Here is a 12540-nt window from a genome sequence, read left to right on the forward strand (position 1 = left end):
CCTCCCTTGTTAACACTAATGCCTTCCCAGAAGCTCTCCACCTGGGAGCCCATGGGCTCCAAACAGGCCCTAATGAGCAGGGCCGTGGCTATGCTCCAGGGGTTGGCGTCAGTCACCCATGGGCTCAGGGGCCTGCAGCAGCTGCAGTCCAGCTCACTGGGGCACATAGCCTCTCTTGTAGCCCCTCTGAGTTTGGGGCTAAGGAGAGTTCAGAGGGCCGAGGTTCCCCATGGCATCCAGTGACTCTTGCCATGAGAACAGCTCCAACTGTGCAGAGCCCGGGGCTGGAGACAAGGCTCTCAGCACCTGTCTGGTGTCTGGGAACGGAAACAGAGGGGGCTGCCAAACACATCTCTGCCTTTGTTGGGGCAGCACAGGATGAATCTTCATCTAGTGTCAGCACTAGGCATGCAGGCTTCGGGGCAGCTGGGCAAGGACAGCGTTCCCAAGGGGAGCTCAAATCCACCATGAACTGGGATGAAGGTGGTGTTTTGGGTTGTGTTTGGAGATGCTCTCAGGGAAGCGGTAGAATTAGTGATCTCCTTGGACCACCAGGAGGATTGTGAGCCTCGGCTAACCACTGCCTCCAGTCTTCGTGGTCCAACAGGCTGCAATGGCCTGTCTAGCCTATTATCATCCTTCCATCTAATCCTTCTCTGCAGGAACAGGTGATCTCTAAACTCTTTTACACTCACTTTTCCATGTTCATTTGCCCTCCAGAGATTTCTCATGCTACATATTACTTCATTTACCGCCTGCCTCCTGAGAGTAGCAGCAGGGTCCTCCCTGGGGGAAGAGACACCAGGCTGTGGAACAGTCAGGGAAGGTTATCACAGCATTCCTGTGGATGTCTTGCAACCTTCCCCATGTCCCTTGTTGCCTCCAGCTTTTTTTCCTGTCACATAACAAACTCCAGTTGCTGTCCGCTGTAGGAAGGCTACAGTGATGGCTGAGGGATCTGCTTCCTCCCACAACAAGGTGACACTCCAAAGCACATGAGTACCTCCTGTGTATCTGTTGTGGTGCGTGGCAGGAGCTTATCACGAAGTGGCATTGCCTGTCCTGGGCCAGTCCCTCAGCCAGCATCCTCGCCCCAGCAGTAGCAGACAACCAACAGCCAGCAGCAGAGAGAAGCAATGTGAAAAACAGCACAGATGGAGAGTGAAGGCAAGACAGCTCAGAGAGAGGTAGGGAGAAGAGGCTCTGCACAGAGCACTCCTGGGGACCCTTGTGTTTCACAGCCACCAACTGCAGCCACCCTTTCTATTCCATCTACACCATGGCCTCTATCATGTCCTGAGCAGTGTGGATATCCCACCAAGCTGGCACTGACAGCCTAAGAGGCTCTGCTAAGGTTGCTCACAGACGGGTGATGTGCTGCCATGCCACTTACGCCAATGTTGTGTGGAGTGGCATTTCACTCCTTGCCCTGCAGGCCAGGGAGCCCAACAACCAAGCCCACCGGCACCCAGGGCTCCTGCCACACCTGGCAGCAGGGATATGTGGTGGCGGGAGGGCTCTGGGAAGCACATCGAGTTTCACCCAGCCTCCGCACGGCCCGCCCATCCGGTACTAATGAGGGCACGGTGAACCCGGCAGGGCTCAGGCAGACCCAGTCGCAGTGGCACGCCGCGCAGCCCGGTGGCCCGGCAGGCGCTCGGCGCTGTACAAGCCGGCCGGCACACGACAGCGGCGGGCGCTGCCCGGGTCCCTTTAAGGCACGAGCCCGGAGCCTCTCTGACGTCACGGGGTGGGCGGGCTGCGCGAGCCGCAGCGCCGTCGGCCTCGGAGCTGCGGGGCGCCGGTGAGTGCGGCCTCCCGCCTGGCCGCTGCGGCGGGGGCCGGGGCGGCGGCCGCTGTAAGTGGCTGCGAGGCGGCGGGGTCCCGCGCGCGGCCCCCGTGGGGCTCGCCGTGCTCGCGGCGCCCGGAGCGCCAGGGCCCTGCCGTGCTGGTGCTCTGGGGGATGGCAGCTGCGGGGTGCTGGGCCCTGCTGCCCGGGGTGTCCGGGGTGCTGGGTGACTGGGGTGCTGGGGCCTGGAGGTTAGTGCTAGGGTACCCACGGTGCCAGGGACTCGGGGGTGTTGGGGCTGAGGTATTGCAGGCAGCCAGGGTGGTGGGGGGGGCCCATGCCCGCGGTCTCTGGGGTATCTAGTGTCCTGTTGCCTGGGGTGCTAGGGGCTGCAGGGTCCAGGGCATCTGGGGAGGTGGGTGCAATGTGCAGGGAGGCCTGGTGTTTAAGGTGGGAGTGCCTGGGGTGCCTGATGTCCACGATGCCCAGCGGTAGGTGTCCTGTTGCTCACCCTGTGGGGATCAGCAGCTGTCCTGTCTTGCAGCATCCCGGTGCCTGTCCCTGCCTGACGCTGCTGCAATCATGGCTGGGGCCCAGGGCTGCAGCGAGGGCAAGATCGCAGGGCTTTACGACCTGGAGCGCACGCTGGGCAAGGGCCACTTTGCTGTGGTGAAGCTCGCCCGCCACGTTTTCACGGGACAGCGAGTGGCTGTGAAGGTGATCGACAAGAGCAAGCTGGCAGGCGAGGCGGCAGGGCAGCTTCTGCAGGAGGTGCGCTGCATGAAGCTGGTGCAACACCCTAATGTAGTGCGCCTCTACGAGGTCATCGACACCCACTCCAAACTCTACCTCATCCTGGAGCTGGGTGATGGTGGGGACATGTTTGACCACATCATGCGACACGAGGGTGGCCTGGCTGAGGGACGTGCCAAGCACTACTTTGCACAGATTGTTCATGCCATCTCCTACTGCCACAAGCTGCATGTGGTGCACCGTGACCTCAAGCCTGAGAATGTGGTCTTCTTCCAGGAGCAGGGGGTGGTCAAACTCACGGACTTCGGCTTCAGCAACCGATTCCAGCCTGGCAAGATGCTCACCACTAGCTGTGGCTCTCTGGCATACTCAGCACCTGAGATCCTTCTTGGAGATGAGTACGATGCACCGGCTGTTGGTAAGGGTGGTTGTATGCAGCATTTGTCCGTGTGTGATGGGAGCTGGCATTTGCCCTGAGGATGTGCCTTCATCGTGTGCGTGTCTGTGTGTGTGTTTGCTCCTGTGTTAGCAGGTGGGCTGTGACACGTGGATGCACTTGCTTGCTTACATATAGTCTTCCTGTGCTTTTGCTGTCCTCTGCCTGGAGTCTGGCCCTGCCAGTCTGATGTCTGTGTATCTTGCAGCCTCAAGTGCTCTCTTGGCTATGTGCACTGGCTACGTATTCCTATCAACAGGAGTATCCAGACATCCAGTGCAGGTGGCACCACTAATGTTGCAGGGAAGAATCATGCCCCAGGGATGCTAAAACTGCTCAGCCCTGCTCTTGCCACTGGAGTAAGAGGTTCTGCAGGGTCACTCTTCCTGCTTAGACCATCCCTTTCCCTAGAGAGTAGAACAACAGCTCTTGGTAGGAAAAAGGCCTTAAATTTGCTATATTGTCCTCCAAGGGGGTTCTACTGGGGTGTCTGTCAGGATAGAGCTGCTCTAGAAAGCAGCTGATGGAAAAACAACACTAGTGGGCTGCTTTTTTTTTTGAGGTGTGATGCTGGAATGAAACCTGCTTGCGATGCTGTGGTTTCTGAGGAGCTCAGAAAGTTTCCTCTGCTCCAGCCCTGCCCAGGGAGCATTTCCTCTCCATGGCTGGAGTCCAGCTGGGCTTCTTGCCATGTGTTATGCTGCTCTGGGTGGGATGCTATTCCCTTCCCAGCTTGCCCAACTCTTCTACCACAACACGAGTGGGGTTGCAGGGTCTGGAAGCACTGAGGAGACTGTCTTGGTGAAAGGCCTGATGATGTTGGGGCATGGGGAGCCCGGCAGGCAGAGGCATGGTGTCGTGAGGCCCTGCTGGGACAGATGGGATGTAGGAGGGAAGGCTGGGCCTTATGGGATTGGGGCCAGCTCTGCTGGAATTTGGGGCATGAGGATTTAGAAAAAAATAATATTGGGAGTCCTTATGGAAAAAGTTCAATTTCAGCATTGTGAAAGAAGACTCCTAAACTGAAAACTGCTGTGGCTTGAAAGAGAAGGTAAAAACATAACTTGATAGCTCTGCAAAAGCAAATAAAGAGAGGAAAACTGATGCAGATACAGAATTATAAAATGCAGGTACTTGACTTGAAAAGCTAAAAGTATTAATGAAAGCCCTTGGACTTGTCTTCAGGATTAAAAAAAAGAAAAAAAAAAGTTGTCTGGCATGGGTATAGGTTTGCTATAAGGACATGGAGTTGCGCACTGTGCATGAGCAGCAAGTTGCCCTAGGCTGGAGAAGAAGCAAGAGCAAAACATACCCTGCAGGCATGGAGAGTGTTAAGATGGGACAACTGAGCTGAATTGCTTAGCCCTACCTGGTGGATTGCAGAGCCATTGCTGTCTGGTTTCACCGAGTTTGGAGCTTGGACAAAGCTGCAGTTTTGAAAGGGTAGAGAGCAAAGAGTTGCCTCTGCCCAGGCTCGCCATGGAGAGATGGTACAGCAAATATACTCAACACAAAAAGGATTAAGGATAACAGTGTCCAGAAGAGACTTCTAGAAGGCATTTAAAAGAAATGAACCAAACAGCTCTGTTCAAAATTAGAGCAGCAAGGATTAAAGGGCTAGGAAGAAGGAGAGCTGATGGGCTGGCATTGTAGAAGCAGCATTCCCAAACATGTCCCTTTGGAATCTGAATGGAGCTGACCTAGGAGCTCCCCTGGGCGGAGGTGAAACTGCAAGATGATGTAAAAACATATGGTCATGTATGCAGAACTGCAGCCCTATGCAAAGGGAGTTCCTGTCCCTCCTTGCTCACGCAGTGCTGAGGGAGGCTCCCCAGAGAGAACGGAGGAGGGATAAGTACTGTTAATGGGGAGGGAAGAGAGTAGAGAGCTTTATGTGAGGCACACACATACACACATATATATAGATATATATTGTATTCACATATTCCAGTCACAAGGGAGACGTGCAGATGAATGCTCCCGTTGAGCATCAAGTACTGCAACTGGCATCTGTCCTTATTTAGTCTCTGTTCTCAGAGGGTGAGCAGCAGCTGTGGTTTGGGATGGTGTCCATGCAGCTGCATTTATCCTGGAGAGCCAGATCATAGCTGTGTGCCCATAGGCCGAGAGAGGCTGGAGGGGCAGTTTGTAGTGTAAGATCAACCTTTGCTGACAGTGCTGTGTCCAGGGGAGGGGCTGGCCACAGGAGACAAGGGCTTCAGACGGGGCTAGCCCTGCACAGCACTGGAATGTGGGCAAGATGTAGAGCACTGTCAAACAGTCTCTGTCTTTCAGAGGCCTGGACTCCCAGACTCGAGGTCAGCTCTAGAGGGCTCCTGGGAACCATCCCTCCCTATGCTTGTCCAGGGTGGTCCCTCTCAGAGCTGGAACATCTCCTTCACTCTGGTATCAGGTTGTTGTCAAGTACTGGCTGACTGTTAGATGCTTGCCCCCAGGAGCAAGCACCCTTCCTGTGTGGCACAGCCATCTGCAAGCCCTGAAAGGCTGTGTAGGCACAGCTTAGGCATCTTTTCCACCAGGAGAGATGGACAGAGCCCTGCTCCCTCCTTTAGCAGTCCTGACATGCCACCTTCCTTTCCCCCCCCCCCCCCCCCCGCATTATCCAAAGCCCAGTCTGTGTGGGGCCATGGGCAGGAGGAGGATGTGAGAGCATCTGCTGCTCCCTGGCCTCCCATTGTCATGGCAGGGAGGACTTTTCCTGTGGCCACCATCCTGCTAAGCTAGGGCATTCCTGTAGGCTGTGCCCTGTCCTGCTCTAGCACCCTGAACACTGTAGACTGGACCTGTGCTGGAGCTTCTGGCTGTGCCATAGGATGGGAGGGTGTTGCTGGGTTGGCCTGAGTCCCCAGGTCTACTGCTCTCCTCCTCTTTGGCCAGGCCTGGTGAGGATCTGTGTAAGCATCGGGGTGTTCATCCTTGCCCTCCACCCCCTTGCACTGGGCTGTCTCCCAGAGGTGTTTCTCAGGGCCCTGTCTTTGGAGGGCTGTTTGTGAGCAGTGGGATTTCAGGAGCACTGCCGGTGCAGGAAGTGCCTGTCATATGCCAGGTTATTTATAGTCAGCAGGGGAGTGAATGAGCATGGAGGCTGTTCCTCTCCAAGTGCTACTTGGGGACTTCTGGGCCCTTGGGCACTGATGCTTTTTGTACTGGACCATTGGCAGCCTGTATCCTTGCCTTGACTGCACCCCAGGACAACTGCCACTGCTTGAGCCTCAGATCCCGGATAACACCATGGGTTCTTCTTGCCTTCAGATGTGTATGCTGCCCAACACACCCATGAGCAGTGCCCTTCCTAGCTGCCGCATCCATTCCTGCGGGCTACTGTGTCCCATTCTGCTGTCTGCATATAGCAAATGCCCCTGTGTCAAAAAGTGTGACCTGGAAAGCTGCCTGAAATCACATGAGTGACTTAACCTCAGCACCCCTGTCACTGGATGGCAGCCACCCTGGAGCACAGCTCCCTGGACCTTTTCTTTGCAGGGTGCTTCTTGCCCCAGAGGTCCTTTCCCCTCATGTCCCAGCTCCTGGGCCCAAGTTCTGCTCTTGCGCTGAGTGAATGGCGAGGTGCGTGGTCTGAAGTCTCAGAAGCTGACTAGCAAAAGGATGGGCTCTTGTGCATTAGTGATAGTCTGTGATGTTTTATCCCTGCCAAATCCCTTGGCCCTTTTCAGTGATCATTAGGATGCTGTCCTATGCTCTGCTGCTCTGGGGCTGTAAAGGGAGTAGGGCAATGGGTATGAAGCTGATATGTTCCCATAGCATATCAAAGAAAACTGGAGCACTTGCCTGTTTGTGTGTGAGACAGCCCAAATGGTTTAATGTTTCTGCTGCTTGGGGAGATGTTGCTGACTGTATGTGGTTGTACAAAACAGACTGTATGTACTTGAACTCCTGCTGTAACTGTGGGTGGGCATGTAACTATGAGAGACGAATAACTGTGTCTTGACCACAGTGACAGCTCTAGGGGAAGTGCCTGTCTAAGGGAAATCTCTGTTCCAGTCCCTGTGCCACGCTGATGTCCTACACAGTGCAGGAATGTGCTTGCTGCATGTGCGTAGCACCCTTCCCCATGCTTGCATGGAATACGCTGGAACAAGGACTGTGCCTTAAGCCCCACATTCGCAGAGAGGTCTAAGGTCCTCAGACACAATATGCTTGGTTTTTTGCCCACCCTTGCATCTGATGCTGTATCATGTAGTACATGCATGCCCTCTCTTGCATGTGAAAGGCCAGCGCACCTAGGTGTTTGCCTCTGTGGGATGACAGATGCTTTTCTGTACGTGAATAGTGCCTGCTGTTTGCTGCATACCATGTGGAAGCAGATGTGTGCATGCCCAGTCATACAAAAATACACAGAAATGGCTACCCTACCCCTGTGCTTAGTAGAAAGCTTTCACCCACATTCAGGAATGTGCATCAGGAGCCCCAGTCCCTCAATGTGGCTTGTTGGAGCTGTACCTGGCTTGTACACTGTATCTCTGCTGCTTCTGCTATGTGTAGCTAGGCCCACCTCCAGATGGAGCCTTTCCAAAGGGCATTCTTGCATTAAGACCCAAAGCACAGCTGAACTGCTGCCCTTTGGAATTTGGGGTCGCACAATCTGTGTTCCCATCTGTAATCCCCATGGTATCCCTGTGTCACAGGTGCAGTGCTGTGACATGTGCTGAACATCAGCATATGCTGTGATGCTGGTGATGGAGTCTGTTTGAGAGCAGTAAAGGGAACGGCTGAGTTGGTTGGAGTAATTGCAGATGACCTAAAATTATGGCATAGATCAGTGATGAGGCAGATAGAGCATGGAGTGGTGGCTCAGGCCTGGTCTCCATGTCCCTGCCTATGAAATGAGGATAACACAACCTCTTTTATGAAATGCCGTGAGACTGGCTCAGATTAGAGGATAGGGAAGGTCTTTCCCTCCACCTTGGTGTGGCTATGCTGCTGACTGTGGGGCAGTACCTGGAAGCCATCACCCCTTGGGAGCACCCTTGCAAGTGCCATTCTTGCCTGTGTTCTCTGCTCCATTATTACCTGCTGGATCAGCACTGAAGGCAGATGCAGCAGGCATCCCCTCTAAAGGGTCCTGGCATTTGAGCTCTCTCCTGTGCAGTGGAGGATGCAATCTGAACACCTTCAGGTGCCAGGACTTGGCCTAGACCTCCTCTCCTGGAAAGTATGGGATCTCTGCATGAGGCAGTGGGCACAGACCTCATTTCTGCTCTCACACTCTGCAGACCCTACGGACACTAAGTGCTCAGCAAAGCCTGTAGAGCTGCTTCCGCACAGGGCAATGCCAAAGGCCTCGGCTTTCCTTGTAAGTTCTGAAAACCAGCTTGGCAGCAGTGGCTGTACTGATTTTCTTTGAGGTGTTGCTGAGCTGCATCCTTCTTTTCCTCTTGCAGACATCTGGAGCTTGGGTGTTATCCTCTACATGCTGGTGTGTGGCCACCCACCCTTCCAGGAGGCCAACGACAGCGAGACGCTCACCATGATCATGGACTGTCGCTACACTGTCCCGCCACATGTGTCTGCACAGTGTTCTGAGTATGTACCTCTCCCCACCTGATCGCACCCAACACCCTTGCACTGACATGTTGGGCCTCCTGGCCCCAGTACAGCCTGCCACAGGTGGGCACCCAGTGGTGCTGCCTGACTCACCGCCCTTGTGAATATATGCCCCATCCACAAAGGGGTGGGTATATCTGGAGGCTGGATGGGCAATAAGCAGTGATCTTGCAGCAGCTCTGGGGTGAATGCTCTCTGGTCTCAGATTGCAGCTGTGCTGGGTTTGTGGTTTGCGGTCCTATGCACACACTCTACTGCTGGATTTTGACACATGATACCTTCTCCCGGCAGTCTCATCTCCAGGATGCTGCAGCGAGACCCCAAGCAGCGTGCCTCCCTGGAGCAGATTGAGAGCCATGCATGGCTGCAGGGGGTGGACCCGTCTCCCGCCAGCCGCTCCCTGCTGCCCCTCACATCACACAAACGGGTGTCCAAGGAGGAGCATGACATCATCATCCAGGCCATGACATGTGGGAACATTGCGGACCGGGACACCATTCAGGAGTGAGTGATGGAGTGTGTCCCGGCATGTGAAGTCAAAGTTGTCTGGCTGTCAAGTGGGAGGGAGCAGAGGGGATACTGAGGCAGGACTCCCTAAAAAAAGAGCTCCTGAGGCTTGTGGGGCTGGGGACTGATTCTTCCGAGCACACCTCCTGGGTAATGCACGGCTAGCAGCACTCCTTCATACACTGATGTAGGTGCTGGGCTTGTCTCTCCCCTCCCTGCCACATCCCCTAGGGCTCTTGAGGCTGACCGCTACAACCACATCACAGCTACGTACTTCCTGCTGGCAGAGAGGATGCTAAGGGAGAAGCAGAGCCGCCGCCTAAGCCTTGTCTACAACCTGGCCAAGCAGGTCCAGAGCAGGTGAGCCCCACTGGTCTAATCTCCATGCCTGTGCCCTGCCAAACTTATACTGGGCCCTCCAGTCCCACAGGCTAGAGCAGGCAATGGCCAGCCCTGGCACAGTGCCCACATTCTGCAAGTGCATGGTGGAGAAAATGGTCCCCACAAGACACCAGGATGCCAATGTAGTCCCCACACAAGCTTCCTGCTGGCCTCACCTCCTGTTCGTGCCACAGACCTCACTGTTCCCCTGTGTCAATGTGAGAGCATGCTCCAGGCTGGGCTCTGACTCTTGCATTCCCCCCATCTCTCAGGACCAACTTGTCGGACACTTTTAGCCCCATGGGCAGAACCAGCGATCTTTCACCTTTCACGGAGGTGCCAACCAGCTTCACCTCAGGTCCCAGCCCCCAGCCACCCTCCCTGCGCGTCATGGGTAATGATGGAGGTATCAGCCATGGCAGCAGACAGCACACTCGAGCACTGCTGAAGACCCCCATCATTGAGACAACTATTACCAAGAGCGCCCCGGCCCTGCAGCAGATCTGCGAGGAAGAGGAAGAAGAGGAGGAGGAGGAGAGGAAACCCAATGTGACTGAAAGGAAAAGTAGCTCACTGAACCAGGAGCAGATGCGAGACTTCCTGCACTCCAGGGCCTGCCGGCTGTCATGCCATGGGGAGGCACTGGGCTCAGGGGCAGAACTAGCTCCATGGCATGAGGTGGGGAGCTGGGGCATGTGCCAGCCACTGACAGATGCTTGGGGATGTGCTGGCTGGGATGGAAAGATTGGGATCAGAGAAGGGCATGGAGAGCTCGGGGCTGGCAGGTTCTCCCTGGATATGCGGGGTGATGGAGCAGCAGGCAAAGCTGAGCCCACTGTGAAGAAGGAAGATGCTGAGCACAGGGACGCTTGGGCAGAGGCCCCCAAGGAATTGGGTGCTGTCCTGTCACCCAAGAGCTGTGAAAAACCTGGTGCTAAGGTCTGTCAGGTCCAAGAGGCAGAGACAACTTCCACTGCCTTACTGGGCTCACTGGGGCGTGCAGACAAGTCCCAAGGCCCTGAGCCATGCACCAAACCTTGCAGCCAAGCCAACCCAGTGGCAGAGAGCTCCATCCTTGGCCCTGGGGGCACTGAGGCAGGTGCAGAAAATGTGATAAAGCTGGACCCAGGTAAAAACAAGAGTGCCAGCCTCAAAGACAGGATTCTACAGTTCCCACTCTGTGAGAAAGCCCTGGCCTTCAAAATCCGTCCCAGCTCCAAGGAGAGCCTCCTGTCCCTAGGGCAGTTCAACTGTTGCCATGTGATTTAGGACCAGGCTCAGGCTGTGAGGGAACCACCCCATTGCTGGGGATGTGAGTGTGGCTCCATGGCTGGGGGGCTGGCAGGCACAGGGCTGAGAGCCATCACACTGTTTCAACCCTGCCCCCCTCTGTTTCATCATTCCTTTACCCCACAGAGCAGACAGAGGCTGAGGGACTGGGGGTGCACATGCTACCCCACCTACATGGTCCTGCTCCACCTGCTTTGTTGCCCCTTCCTGCAGTCCCCAACCTGCCTGCTCTGTGCCACCTACCACTGGCATCTAGGGCCTAGCACCCACCTCAGGTACCTGCAGCTGCTCTTGCAGGCTGGCTGGGCACCAAGCAGGAGGTAAGCTGGCACAGAGCATCCCCAGGACACCCATCATGACCAGAGGGATCTGTCTCTAGGTCATTTGGACAGCCCCCAGTGCCTGGCAAAGAGCCCCATTTCCTCTCTCTGGGCTAGAAATGAAGTCTATGGTGGTTGTGCAGCTGGCAAATGCTGGTGCTACCTGTTTCCTTCCTACCCCTGGGCCCACTCCACACCATGGAGTTCCTTCCCTGCACAGGTTGGCATGCCCTGAAATCCCAGGGGTAAAGGGCTGCTTGGGCATCTCCAGGGCCCAGCTGGCCACCAGTCCACCACTGGCTGGGGGATGGGGGGGCAGATGAACAACACATTTTTTAACTACTAGAAATAATTTTTTTAAAAAAAAGTCTATTTTAATGTAATTCAACAGAGATTGCTATATCCCCCTACCTCTACCTGAGCACTCCTGGGATTGGGGTCCTGCCCCAAGCCAGTAGTATGCATGGCCCCAGGGCCAGGCTGTCTAGCTAGGCCACCCCTTCCCAGATGATGGCTCTGAGGCAATCACTTCTCCATCTGCAGTCCTCCCTGCCACCATCCCCTGGGCTGGATGTTGGCACAGGCCGGGGCCAGGCACAGGCCTGCCCCATGCATGCGCCCAATTGAATGCTGTCCTGCAGGCGTCCCTACACAGATAAGCTTTTTATTTATTATCTCTTTGTTTTCTTGCTGGCAAGAAATGAATAGTGACTAATGTGTGAGACAGAGCTCAGGCTGAGCTCTGTATAGCATGCACTGAATGGATTGGAGCCGCTGGAAAGCAAAGTTCATCGGTCCAATAAAATGAGCTTTTGATTTCAAGGTAGTTGCTTTGTCTTGTCACTGGTCCCTGAGAAGCAAAACTGTTGCCATACCACAGCTGCCCTGTTGGGCTGAGCGCCAGGGCTGGATGCTGTCCTTACAGGATACTGTGGAGCATCTGCTCAAGTCACGTCCCTTGATCCTAGCAGAGCAGGGATTTTGAACAGGGTCAAAGAAAACAGAGAAAAACAGTGTATAGCTCCCAGTAATATCTCTCCGCATTGCCACTCTCCTACATTAGCCCCCCCACCCCTTACCCTAGCTAGGAGTTAGGGAAGAGCAGTGCATAAAGGCAGAGGATGGGGAAGGACAAGAGGGTGAGCAAGAGGGTGAGTGGAGACTTCCTCTCTCTCCTGTTCATGCCCTGGCCCCAGGTGTCTCCTGACTTTCTGTCCATGGAGGGATGAGCAAAACAGATGCAAAGCTCTTCCTCCCCAGAGTCCTATGTATGGAGGAGCCTGATGGGCTGATGTGATGTAGCTGATTCAGCCAAAAGGTGATGCTGACCCCTGCATTCCCTGCTTGTGATTCCCTCTTCCCTTCCTTTGGCCTGAGTGGTTGCTTCCTGCCCTGGGACCGCACAGGAATGGCCTCACTCTGTTTCCCTCCCCAAGGGGCTGGAATTATAGAATAGAATTCTTTTCTTTGGCCTGGGCCTA

General features: G+C 55.1%; 1 protein-coding gene across 2 annotated transcripts; it reads left to right on the forward strand.

The window, feature by feature from the left end:
* The first annotated feature begins 1760 nt into the window (after positions 1 to 1760).
* Positions 1761 to 11881, forward strand: LOC134146139 (SNF-related serine/threonine-protein kinase-like). Of its 2 annotated transcripts, none has more exons than XM_062586353.1 (6): positions 1761 to 1804; positions 2334 to 2960; positions 8399 to 8540; positions 8853 to 9065; positions 9300 to 9428; positions 9722 to 11881. In XM_062586353.1, the coding sequence occupies exons 2-6, from the start codon at positions 2372 to 2374 to the stop codon at positions 10716 to 10718; spliced, it is 2070 nt and encodes a 689-aa protein (XP_062442337.1). In that variant the 5' UTR covers positions 1761 to 1804; positions 2334 to 2371; the 3' UTR covers positions 10719 to 11881. The 2 variants fall into 2 exon arrangements, with proteins under 2 accessions (XP_062442337.1, XP_062442336.1); XM_062586352.1 differs by having other exon boundaries at positions 1791 to 1858.
* The last annotated feature ends 659 nt before the right edge of the window (positions 11882 to 12540 follow it).

Source organism: Rhea pennata, chromosome 13 (genome assembly GCF_028389875.1).
Source record: "Rhea pennata isolate bPtePen1 chromosome 13, bPtePen1.pri, whole genome shotgun sequence".
In the NCBI taxonomy this organism is placed as follows: domain Eukaryota; kingdom Metazoa; phylum Chordata; class Aves; order Rheiformes; family Rheidae; genus Rhea; species Rhea pennata.